The sequence below is a fragment of the Daktulosphaira vitifoliae genome, unplaced genomic scaffold, assembly GCF_025091365.1.
Source record: "Daktulosphaira vitifoliae isolate Bord-2020 unplaced genomic scaffold, ASM2509136v1 Scaffold_2, whole genome shotgun sequence".
Taxonomy (NCBI): Eukaryota; Metazoa; Arthropoda; class Insecta; order Hemiptera; family Phylloxeridae; genus Daktulosphaira; species Daktulosphaira vitifoliae.
The window spans coordinates 46,772,688-46,786,246 of NW_026099573.1; the positions used below are offsets into that span (position 1 = coordinate 46,772,688).

General features: G+C 30.5%; 1 protein-coding gene across 1 annotated transcript in view; it reads left to right on the forward strand.

Annotated features, from left to right (window-relative positions):
* The window catches only part of LOC126898331 (uncharacterized), a 29,707-nt gene extending 16,409 nt beyond the window's left edge, over positions 1 to 13,298 (forward strand). The window contains exons 3-4 of the mRNA XM_050672271.1: positions 8,701 to 8,754; positions 13,161 to 13,298. Of these exons, the coding sequence (XP_050528228.1) occupies positions 8,701 to 8,754; positions 13,161 to 13,298 (192 nt within the window). The remainder of the gene's footprint in view (positions 1 to 8,700; positions 8,755 to 13,160) is intronic.
* The last annotated feature ends 261 nt before the right edge of the window (positions 13,299 to 13,559 follow it).

Consider the following 13,559-nt stretch of genomic DNA (forward strand, 5'->3'; position numbering starts at 1 on the left):
GGCTACCGAATGCTATTTTCGTGTGAAAATTTTCGATTTTATTTTTTATATTTTTAACTTTATAATGCTATAACTTATTGAAAAGTGTATGGATCAACACAATTTTTTTATGAGACATAATATTTTTTAATAATCCCTTTTTCATTCGACATACTTTACCTTAATCAGGATATTAATAAGGAACTAGCAGATCATGTAGCTTTTGGAATAATACACCAATTTTTTAAAATTAAACACTATCTAAAGATTTGCATGGAAGCGTTTTATTTTGATAGTGATTTTAATCACTGTCAGATATCATTATACTTGATCAAACTATGCCACTTCACCACTGTGCCTCGACCCCCCTGCGCTGGATTTTTTTTTTAATATTAAAGTATATTACATAAGCTTTAATTTAAGATATATATAAAAGTGTTAGTATTTCCGGAAAACTTTCAAAAATTAAGTTGAAAAAGTTCTACTTTCTATATGCATATTAAAGATTTGAACCCCCCCTGTATTAAGGGAACTGGTCTGATTTAAAAAAAATATGTCAAATTAAAGNCCCCCCTGTATTAAGGGAACTGGTCTGATTTAAAAAAAATATGTCAAATTAAAGATTAATATAAATATTATTTCTCATAAAAAATTGTATTGATCCATAGCGTTTTTGATGATAGTGGTTTTAATCACTGTTAGATATCATCTATACTTGACCCAGCTATGCCACGACCCCATTGTGCTGGATTTTTTAAATTAATTAATGTCAAATATACTAATTGTCGTTTTTTGTTTAGTGGTATTTTTCTTCATAATTAGTTCTTGCTTTAAGCTTGTGAGTCATTGGAGGTCATAGTTCTGTTTAGTTCATCGAATTTACTTTAAAGTTTGTAAGGTTACTCAGCTGAACAACAATTTGAAAGATCACTTCCTTATCAAAAAGAATCAGCTGTTTTAGCCTTATGCTATTCAATTTTTTTTTTTGAGACTTAATTGCCCGTATATAAAGCTAAGGAAATTGTCTGTGCTTCTTTTGAGGTGTTATAATGACGGGAACGTGTACTTGGTTGCGTTTACACGTTTTAAGAAGTCACTTGTACTGATATAGTCTTTGGGATGTCTGGAATACCGGATTCACCTATTCCTACATCTAAAACTCGATCCAGTCAGTACGCTGACTTCGAAATCTTTTTCTAATGCCGATATAATATTAACTATGAATACTGTTAAATCCGAAATCGTATTAGCTAATAAAGAAATAGCTGCTTGCAATGATAAGTAAATTTATGGCCTTAGAAACGATTTTAAACGTACACTCCTGTCACGAAGAACTGGACCTGAGAACTCATAATGGTGAACCAAAAGTTGCAACTTCTCTCCCAAAAAACGGAAGAAGTCGACTACAAACATCTCAAGCATAACTAACTCGTCTACCAGATTACCCATTACTGAATTTTACCAAAATTACCATGGCCTTCGATCAAAACTTAGTAATTTTAAATGTAATGTTTCTTCTATTAATTGTTTGTTTGTAGTGTTAACTGAAACATGGTTAACTTATGATATACTTTGTAATAAACTAGGTATGGTTAACTATAATTGATTCCGTTTTGATAAATGTATTGTTTTGACTAAGGTGGTTTTTTATTAAATAAATAAATAATTATTCCGTCAGTTAAATATTATCACTGTATATTTTATATACTATATATATATGTATAAATACAATGCCAAAAATGTCACGACGGCTTATTCCGTGACGATGTTGAAATATATTATATTGATTATTGGTGCATCAGCGGACCGGTTCTCGTCACCCGCGGTCACTCGGCGTCGCGTGACCTGTCGGACGAGGAGAGGTAGTTGTGTCGCAGTCGCCATCCAGCGGTAAAGCCGGAAGTGCAATGCGACCGCGTCAGTATTCAGAGTAGAACTCATTCACGCGATGGTGGTGTACTCATTGGCATAAGAAAAGATATTCCCTCGTCTCGTTTAACTATCCCTTTTAATAATGTCCTACAAATATTTATTCAGTTCACAATTGGTTCAGATAAATTTATAATTGGAAGTATTCATAATCCTCCTAATTCCTGTTCTAGTTATGATACCCATGTACATACTTTGGAGACCATTTTTCAGCAATACCTAAACTATATTTATATTTATTGGGGGAATGCAATTTACCTGAAATTACCAGGGATAATGATGATATTAGTTTACTATACACATATACTTAACTTTTCGTGCTCCTAGTATTCCGGAAACCTTTATAACCCTTAACTTTTTTCAGAAGAAATAATATTTATAACAAACATGGTTCAGTTCTTAACTTAGTATTTTTCAATTACAGCAATCTCCGTAGTAGATATATCTCATGAGCCATTAGTACCTCTTGATTCAATTTATCATGCCTTAAGTGTCTCCTAGCCTTCTTGTTTGAACTTACCTTCCTATCATCGCACTCAAGAATTTTTTTAATTTCAAAAAATCTTATTTCCCTAGTATTTGCTCATTCATTTGACAGTTTGATTGGCATGCTACTTTGATAAACAAGCTCACATTATTTCATAGATCTTATAAATATGGATAGGACATATTATATTTGAGGCCCTTGTGTTTTCGCGGTCCTGAACTGATAAGAAATTGAGGCCGTTTATTTACATTTCAATTATGATAAGAGCATAATATACTGTTTTAGATTCGATGCGAAGCTGGAAGTATTAATTTTACTATGATATGTTTTTTTTTTGTGTCTGTTACTACTCTTTCTCAGCTCTCACTGAACTGATTTCTATCAACGATACGTCAAAAGATCACAAATCGTATCTAGTTGAAGACATTACCTTCAATAAATGAAAAAAATTTCCTTGTTCCCCATAAATGGGGGAAATATCCAAAAAAATTACAAATTTAAAAATCGCTAATTTTCGACACTTTTTCAATTTCTTTTACTTTAAAGTGCCATAACTTTTTTAAAAATAATCAAATCAATATAATTTTTTTTTATATAAATACGAGAGGTACTTATCTATTATTTTGTATATTTTTTTTATAAATCTGATCCTTTACCTGCCTACAGGGGGGGATTCAAAATGACAACTTTTTCACAAAAAAATTACTTTTTCAACTTAACTTTTGAAAGTGTACCGGAAATACTGACACTTTTATACATATTTTAAATTAAAGCTTATGTAATATACTTTATTATACAAAAAGAATTTTGTACTTTATTTTATCTTCAAGATGAAAATGACTACCAAATGCTATTTTTGTGTGAAAATTCTCGATTTTATTTTTAACTTTATAATGCTATAACTTATTGAAAAGTATATGGATCAATACAATGTTTTTATGAGAAATTATATTTATATCCCTTTTTTNTTTATGAGAAATTATATTTATATCCCTTTTTTATTCGACATACTTTATCTTAATCAGAATATTAATAAGGAAATAGCAGATCATGTAGTTTGACAGAAATTAAGAATCTCACAAAACCAAGTCCTGATGTTGAGATAATCTGTAATGTGTCGTAACACAGTAAAGAAAAATGATAAAAGGTAAACGAGTGAAAGTGTAAATGTGTAACTGTGTGTACGAAGATGAATATGAGGAGGTGGTGCCTGCTGTCTAGGTATTCACGTGCGTGTTGTCGTACAGCAGTCACCGTGCTCGGCTGACACTCCGGGTTAGCTGTGGGTGTCGAAAGGCTGTTGTTATAACCAGGTGTACGCAAAAGGAGCCCAAAGTATGAGGTGCAGACGAAGTGCAAGACACAAATACTGGGCGTACCAGATAAGGATTATAACAAAGTACGAGGTGCAGACGAAGTGCAAGACACAAGTACTCCAAAGAGAGAACGGGGTAGCCGAGTATAAGGTGCAGACGAAGTGCAAAACACAAGTACTCTGAAATGTCGAGGAAAAGAGTATATAGGTTAGAAAAGGAATAAACAAAGACTTTACTTTAAACAGTAAGCCGGACAGCGACAACCGAGTACTGAGACTGATGAATGACACAAGGCACTGGAGTCGACTGACCACGATGGTCAGGTCTATTGGGTTTTTATAATAATTACACCTATTGCCGATTTGGCAATAAATATTATTTGTTAATTCACCAGTCTCAGGCAGCGGATGTGCTGTCTGTATTTTATTAAAATAATTCTCACGATTATGAAAACGTGACACAATCACAAATGTAACTGAAAAAATATTTAAACAGTACACTAATCACATCCATTCAAAAAATCCATACAATTTTTTTTTAATTAAAGTTAAAACTGAACTATATAGAAGTTATGACATATGTTCTAAAGTAACTTGTGGAGATGATGCTTGGTTTGAAGATGACCACAAAAACAATATGATAAATTTAATAGTGTTGAAGTATTTAGATGTTAGAATGTATCACGAAGTTAGAATAAGAAATGAAGAACGCATTAAAACAAGAGCAAAACTAACAAAAACTATTCATTTTAATCACAATTAATTTATGTTCATTACTGTTTTACTATCTATTTTATAAGTTTTGGAAAGAATAATTGTTTTAAGTTTTACATTTTTATACATTACATAACTTATAATAATTAATAATTACTAACCATTAAAAAATAAAAAGTTCATGTTATCATGTAATAATGTAAACAAATAGCCTCAATTTACTATCACCACAGTCTTCACTGATAAAGCATCAATGTCCTATCCATGTTTATAAGATCTATGCTTTATTTACAAATCCATATCTTATTGTAGATAATTATAAAAAATTTTCATTTTTACGCACCAAATTTAAATTTGAATCAAAAAAGCTTTATCAATTATATGTCAAAAAAATCGAATCATCGTTTAAAAATAACTCACATAATTTTTGGAAATTTGTAAATAATAGTAATCATACAAACAAGTTTACAACTTGGTTTGAGGCGCTGGGCTTGTCGCTAAATATTTCTATATGTCTTTCACTCGCTCTAAATCTCACATAATTTATCGGCGATTCTATTCTTACTTATGACTCTGTCTTAGATCTTGGCATTAAATTTAATGCTTCTTTAGATCCCCGACCCCATATTGATATGATTTGTTGTAAGGCGCTTAAGGTTCTTGGTTTTATAATGAGGATAGCTTCTGACTTTAAACATAAATTAGTAATAAAAACACTATTTTGCGCGTTAGTTAGTCTTATTTGGAGTATGGCGCTATCATCTGGAATCTACATACAGACAACGACACTTGTTTGGTTGAAAGAGTACAACGATATTCCTCATCCCCAACATAAACACTGACCTATTGCCAAATACCTTAATCTTACTTCACTTTCTGATAGCCCTAGGTACTAAATTCTTAAAAAATTTACATGATGGTAAAGTTGACTCTCCATCTCTTTTAGCACTAATTAAATTTAAAATTACCCAAAAAAAATCCAGAAATCACGCTCCCTTCTTCATACCTATCTGTTCTTCTAATTATTTTTATAATGAGCCAATTAAACGTTGATGAGTAATGTCAATGAAGACCCCTCTTTTAATTTCAATTAAACATTTATTTTACATACTTTTGTTTAAATGTTTGTTTTTCTTAACGTTTATTATTTTTATGTTACTGTTTTTTTTTCAGTTTCTGTAACTACAGTGGACGCCGCTTATTGGACTCACTTTGGGAACTGACCATTTGAGTCCATTAACCGAATGAGTCTAATAAACGGCGTCCACTAATATTTATATATATATATATATATATATTCATATTATATAAGAGGTAACGACGAGACGAAAATTAAAATCCTACGAAGACTATATAATATGTATATTTGTAATATTATACAAAGTTAAATAACAAAATAAATAATAATGACAGTAGTCATAAATGTCAATAAAACACTAATGAAACTAATTTTTTGATAAAAATTCATCTAGGGTTGATTGGACTTTTCCGTCTTCGGCTAACTTCATTATCATATTTTCGTAGGATTTATGTTGCTCGAATACGTCAAAATCGCCTCTTTGCTGAATCCCTCTGCGTAGAATTTGAAGTGCTTCTAGCATTTGTTTAGTTGATGGTGGTTTTTCATCAGGTTCCTCTTCATCACTATCACCAGCCACATTCTCTTTTGGCCGTTTTGACTGTATTTGACTGTGAACCATTGTTTCAAAGCGTCTTCAACTTCTTCTTCTTTACCGACTCTTTTTCTTTTCCGGTTTGAATTCACATTTGCTAATGATGCATTTTCGATTTTCTGTCGACTTTTTAGCATCCTACCTAGTAAACTTTGAGACACGTTTAACTTACATGCTGCTTGTCGCTGGCTCATTTGCGGAAGCTCGTCATATTTTTTAAGAACATCTAATTTTTCTTCTACACTCAAATCACGTCGTTTGTTCATTGTAACACGAAAAATGAAAATTTTTACAGAGAACGTAAACACAAACAACACACTGTACACGACGACGTCTATTCATACACTACCTGTCGTACTAATTGACATTAAAGACTGCTTCGTTTATCGTGAAAAGGTAATTTATTTTATCTCCACGATAAAAGCAATTTTACTAGGACCGACTTATAACGTATTTATAGCACGTTTGTTCAATGTATGTACACATTATTTTTATTTATCTAATTTTCAAATGACCCTATTAACCGGTGTGTGAGTCGAATATACGAATTTTTTGCTGTATGTTAGCATATGTGTAAATAGGGACTAGGCGTTTTGAGTCTAATAAGCAAATGAGTCAATTAACCGCGAGTCCAATAAGCGGCGTCCACTGTATATTTTTGTATAATAAGGGTCAATCCCGTTGAATAAATAAATAAATAAATATAAAGGTAATCGATTAATTACAAATTTTTTAATTTATTACAATAAATTAAATAAAAATTAACTATAAGACTGTTTAGTTCAATTTATAAGACATTTAATATCAAACATTTTTAGAAAAATAACTTTAACTAAATTAAAAATTTAGAAATATATTAATGAAATACTGAAAAAAGAATAAATTTAATCTTTACGGCACGGGTCGTTAGACAAATAAATAATCGACACCGGATTTTGTAAAAGAGAAGTGAGGTTTAGCCGTTCATTATAATCACGATTATCACACAATTAAAATATTTGAAACGATTACAATAATAAAGTAATACACTTAAAACAAACAGCGACAGTGTCGAGTGCGGAAAGTCTGTAATCCAAAAAAACAATATGTGTCACGGATCTGTACCGTGCGGCATCATGAAGATAACTCAACGTATATTTGCGGCGGGTCGTAGATAGACGTGCGACACTTGCTAGACTTTGTACCGTGGCGTATCGCACGCGGTGTTAGTCAGTCAAACTACCATATACTCGAAGTAAGGCGAAGACTGATAAAGATGCCACGTGTCGCTGGGCTCCATTTATCGAAAAGCGCCGCGGGACCGTGTCAAAATGAAAATTAAAAACATGCAATTTTGGTGTGTAAAATTTTCACTTTTAACATTTGAAAAATGTATGGATGAATACAAATTTTTGTTTCTAAATACTTTATATATACCTTTATCATCCAACACACTTTTTTTTAAAATAAAATATGAGGTTATAAGGGGAAAATTCCCCTTATACTGGGGGCGTTCAAAATTTTAAAATATATATAAAAAGTAGAACTTTTTTAATTTTTTCGAAAATACTGCGTCTTTTAAATATATATAATGATCTTTATAATTCTGTTTATTTAATTCCCCTTTTTTTTTTATAAAAACCCAAGTTGCGTTTCTGTAATTAAAAGAAAACAACAATAGAAGTTTTTACTTTACTAATAGTAACAACAATTATAATTATAATATTAATTAAGAGTTGCAAAAATAAGTAATTTGTGCTCTTTTTTCATTACACTAACTATATCATAGCAGTCGACTGCTATGATGATAAGAGCATACATCTTCTTATCATTCATATCAGTCTACCACACAATGAACTTAAAACATAAGAAAACAATAAATTGATTTCGTTGTTTTCTTTATATATAAGTTAAATTAAAGCTTATATTACATACAAGTTAAAAAAAAAAAAATTGTCCTGATGACTTAACTTCTATATGAAGTAAATGTTGAACCAGAAATAGGAGTTAATTTTGCCTTTAAAAATTTTTTTTTAAATTAAACACTATCTGCATATTTGTATCGAAGCGTTTCTTATGATATTTGACACGGTACCGTATATTTTATATATTTTGTGATATGTTTAATACCTTGTTTCTGTCATCAGCCGTCTTATTACTTCGCCAGCCGAGCCTAATTATAGTACCCCGCTATCTAGCTAGGGTGCAAAGTCTATTTAACGGAGTACGGTCGACCACAGTTCGAACGCTCTATCTTGCATTTGACGTCCTACGCGAACTAACGCCATCCGTTTTTTCTTCATGTGACATACATTGTAAAGTACTTTTATATATCTATTACAGCATCATAAGTTGTATTTCATTTTTTTTTTGCTTTAATTTAAATTAATATATATTTATTGAATTTTCTTTTTATTTCTCTAGGCTATTGCCATTACATCCATTTTTTTGACATTATTTTAAAACGTTTATTGACCTTATAACTATCCATGTCATATTGATTTTAATCATTGTCAGATATCATCTATACTTGTCCTAACTATGCCACTTCCATACTGTGCAGAGACCCCACTGTGCTACTGTTTTTTTATATATAAATATATAATTTTGTATTTTAATTTTAGGCTGAATTTTCGGTACCAACAGTTAAATATCCAATCCCTCAATTTACTTTATGTGTTTACTTTTTAGCGGAAACATATTTTCATCATTTTTCATCAAAATCAATTTATGTAAGTTATATTTTATGATAAAATTATTTTTTTTTTCAGTCTTCAATCTCACGATTGGTTGGCCGCAGCTTTCCAAACTTCCTTGTTAAAACTCAGCTCCTTTAGATCTCGATCACTACCTATTTCCATGTCCTTCATAATCTGTGAAATGTATTCTATTCTTGGTCTTCCTCTTCCACTTTTTCCTCCTACATATCTTTCAATAATCTGCTTCAGTAATCTATCATGGCGCAGTGTATGCACTTTCCAACCATATTTGTTTTATTTTCCTTTAATTCTTCCCAGACCTCTTCATTTGTTACTCTGTCGCTCCATATAATTTTGAGCATCTTTCGGTAACATCACATATCAAAAGCTTCTAATTTTTTCTTCTCAGTTGCGCTTATTGTCCAGGTCCTATTTATTTTACCGTCGTCGTTTATTTTACTGCCAAGATAGCAGTAGCTTTGCACTTGTTCAATCGGTTCACCTTTAATGTTTATGTTAAGCCGTTTTCTAAGTAATTTGCTACATGAAATAACTTTGGTCTTATTTTGGTTTAATTTCATTCCGTAATTTCCTAAGATATCTTCCGTTTTCTCAAGTAATAATTACAAGTTTTTTTCTTTTTCAGTGCAAAACGCTATATCATCTACAAATTGAAATGCTATTACTTTTTGTCCACCTACTCTGACTCTTACTCGTATTTCATCTTTAATTTTTTTTATAGCTTCTTCAATATACTTTAGGGTGTCCCTTATTTTGAAAATTCATCGGGCTCATCCCCCAAATTTGTGTGTATACATATAAAAGGCGGCTACAAAAAATTTCAGGCCGATCAGATATGTGTTAACTTGTGCCGACTTGGTGTTGAAAATCGGCCAAAAGGGGTACTTTTTTTTGATTTTAGCAATTAACTCGTAAATTAGGGCTCTCAAAAAAAAAAAAAATATATTGAGACTAAATTGTAGGTCTAATTGTTTTATATAAATTAAGTTCTTACAGTTTTTCATTTAAATACATTAGTTTTCTTTATAAATATCAAAATACATAATATTACGTAAAATTGCCGAAATTGTCATATTTACGAATATTTCAACATATATGACGAACCATATGTGATATGACCTAATGTTTCATACAAAAATTGTTTAAAATTAAATTTTACGAAATAAAATTACAAGTACAAATTTCATTGAACAGATCGTTTTATTGCTATAGCTGAAATAGCTCGATCATATTACGACTTTTACTAAATATATGAATTTTATTGCTAATTTAAATGTATTTCATTTATGTTAAATATTCAATTGTAAATTAATGTATTTGTTTGACTAAAACGCATTATAATACTTCTCAATATTATTGTATAAAAAAAAAAAAAATTACTACATAAAATACAATATGTTAAATTCAAAATTCATAAATTATAACAAAAATATACATTATAAACTATGTTTTAATGTTTCTTTGTTGCAATTAGGATATAATTTTCCATGCTCTTGGACACAGCTTTAAAGTAACTCAGCTTTTTCATCCTTTACAGTTAAACATGAAAATCTTCCATTAGCTTAAACGCTCTCTTTGCAGAGTCATTTACTACTTTAAGTGAACATACAATTTCTTTCCCGTGTAAATAAAAATCATCAGTATTCCAATTACTTGCAATTAATTTAAAAAAATTAGTATTGATATCGAATCGTTTAAAAATTTGCATTCAACTCTTTGACAAAAAAAGAAGCTACAGTTTACGATTTAATTGCTAAAAACTAAAGAAGTACCCCTTTTGGCCTATTTTCAACCCCAAGTCGGCACGGGTTAAACTTATCTGATCGGCCTGAAATTTTTTGTAGCCACTTTTTATATGTATACACACACATTTTGGGGGTGCACTCGAAGAATTTCCAAAATTTTCAAAATATGAAACATCCTATTATACATATTAAACAAAATAGGGGACAGAATGCATCTTTACCTTACTCCCTTACCAATTCTCGCTAATTCTTCTTATTCCATCTTTTTGTTGAATTTGTATCACTTGGTTCTTGTGTAGGTTGTATATAACTCTATGATCATTATAAGTTGTTCTTAGTCTTTTTAATATAACAAACATTTTGTTCCAATTTACATTGTCAAAAGCCTTTTAAAGATCAACAAAAGCTATTACAGCTTTATTTACTCTTATTTGTTTTTCTATTAGGATTCTCAATGATAGAATTGCTTCTCTAGTGCCTATATCTTTTCTAAAACCAAACTGATCAGTCCCTAGATTTGAGTCTATTTTACTCTCTATTCGTGACTTTATTATTCTATATACTATCTTGGAAGCGTGAGATGTAAGATTTATTGTTCTGTGTTCTTTGCATTTTATCGTTCCTCTCATTTTTGGTAACGTTACGACCAATCCGTGTTTAAAATCGTTTATCATCACCTCTCTTTGATATATCTCAGTACATATCTTATATAACTTAGTCTTCTTAGCTTGTCCTCCATTTTTTAATAATTCTACTGGTATTTCATCTATTCCACTTACTTTTTGTTTTTAGTATATTCCACCGCTATATTGAATTCTGACTGAAGGACTCGTCATTTTCTAAGGTTTTCTCCTCTTTTAACACGTTTTTATTTAGCTTTCTATTGTATAATTCCTCCAAATATTCTATCCGTCGTTTTATTTTTTGCTGTGTTTCTATTTTTCATTTAGTATTTTTCCATCTTTCCTTAACAAGGCATTTGTACCTTTTTTAATTTTACCTTCTTCTTGAAAAAATTTTCGTATTTTTGTGAATGCTAGATCACGCCGTCTTCGTTTTATATATTCTCCAACATATTGACATATGTCACTTAGCCATTGTTCTTTGGCGATTTTTACTTTTCGCTGTATTAAATTCTTAAGTTTTTTATATTTATGTTGGTTACTTGTATTACTATAATTTTTAAACTTCCCCCTCTCCTCTATTAACGTTATGCTTTCCTCAGTTATTTATGGTTTCTTTGTGTCATTCCTTTTTACTCCTAAAATATTGTTAGTATTCTCCTTTAGGGTTTGTTTGAGTTGGTTCCAAATATCTTTTATTTATACTTTATTAATACTTTTATTTTCTTCTTGCCAATGATTGTTCATTGCATTATTACATTCTATAGTAAACCTCGTTCTGATATCTTCTTGTTTTAACTTATTTAAATTTAATTTAATTTTTGGTTTATTTTTCTTGAGTGTTTTTAATTTGAGTTCTGTTTCCAATACTATTAAGTTGTGGTCACTATCGACATCGGCACCCGAGTAGGCTTTACATTGCTTCATTTGATTTTTATATCTTTGTTTCACTATAATGTAGTATATCTGATATCTAGCCGTGTATATCTTCTCCTATTGTGATTTTGAAAAATCGTGTTTGCTATTATTAGCTTATGTTCGGCACAAAATGTTATTAATCTTTCTTCTCTGTTGTTTCTTTTCCCAAGTCCATATCTACCTACTATGTTTCTATCTTTCTTCTCACCAACTTGTGCATTCCAATCTCCTAGTAAGATTATATTTTCTTCCGATTTTGTCATTTTTGTCTCGTTGGGTCTTAAAAGACACAACGAGACATTAGGTTAGCCCTTTCTGCCTCCACCACTCCATCAAAGGAATCGTAAGTTTTGACACTTTCATGGCTAAATCCGCAACCTACGGCAAGATCCTCCCTCATCATTTTAATGATGGATGTCACCGAGCTACGGAAGTCCCCGGGGGAGCGGGAACCATCGTGCGTTAAGCACTCCAATCTTTTGGATTGGATTTTTAACCAGCGCGGCTCAACCTTTGAAAAGTGGCTTATATCACGGCTACCCTGCATATCTGCAGGGTAACGAGCGTACGAAGGACTCATTGTTCGTGATCAAAAACCTAATATTCTATCAGATAAATGACTCTGAAGAAGTTTCACTTCAAACGCGTGTAATCTTAATACACACATTTTTTCTTCTATGAATAGTTACTTGTCTGCTATGATTGATAATTGGTAGTTACTGACATTTATATGTCTATTATTCCATATCCTTAACTTTTATACTTACAGTATTTTTCCTTTAAATTATGATTATTCATCAGTTATTCTTACACTTAAAGACTATCCTCTAATCATCATTGAACCATTAAAGCTTTTCAATGACCTTGTTAATTAGAACCTCAAAATAAATGTTAAATTAAAATCCATATAAATACATAGACGTAGCAGTAAATAGTCAATAATGTAATAATATTAGATTAACTATAGTATACTTGTTCCGACTATGCCACGTCCAAACTGTGCCCCGACCCCACTGTGCTATCGTTTTATAGTTAAACTTATCAATCGAAACTAATCAAAATTAACTTATGATTTTAGATTGAATATCAATTGGAAACAGATAAAAGAGTATATATACTGGGCCATCACAAGTTCAATAAAATTCGGTTTATGCAATTGTTTCGCATTAAAGAAATAGACATTAAAAAAATTAAAAAAATTCTGCATAATTCTTAGTATAAGAAAATATATTTTTATACTATACTATTTTAATTTATAAACATGAGACTTCCAATCCAATAGTAAAATTTTGAAAAATGCTGTAATTTACAATATCTTTTTTCGTGTAACATTTTCTATAAAATTCATCATCAAACATAATTTGAAGTTAAATTAATCATATATTTATGAAAACATAAAATAAATAATAATATAACATCTATTTATTTTTTTGGTATTTGTTTATTTAGTTGTCTGAAATATAAAATAAAAACATTT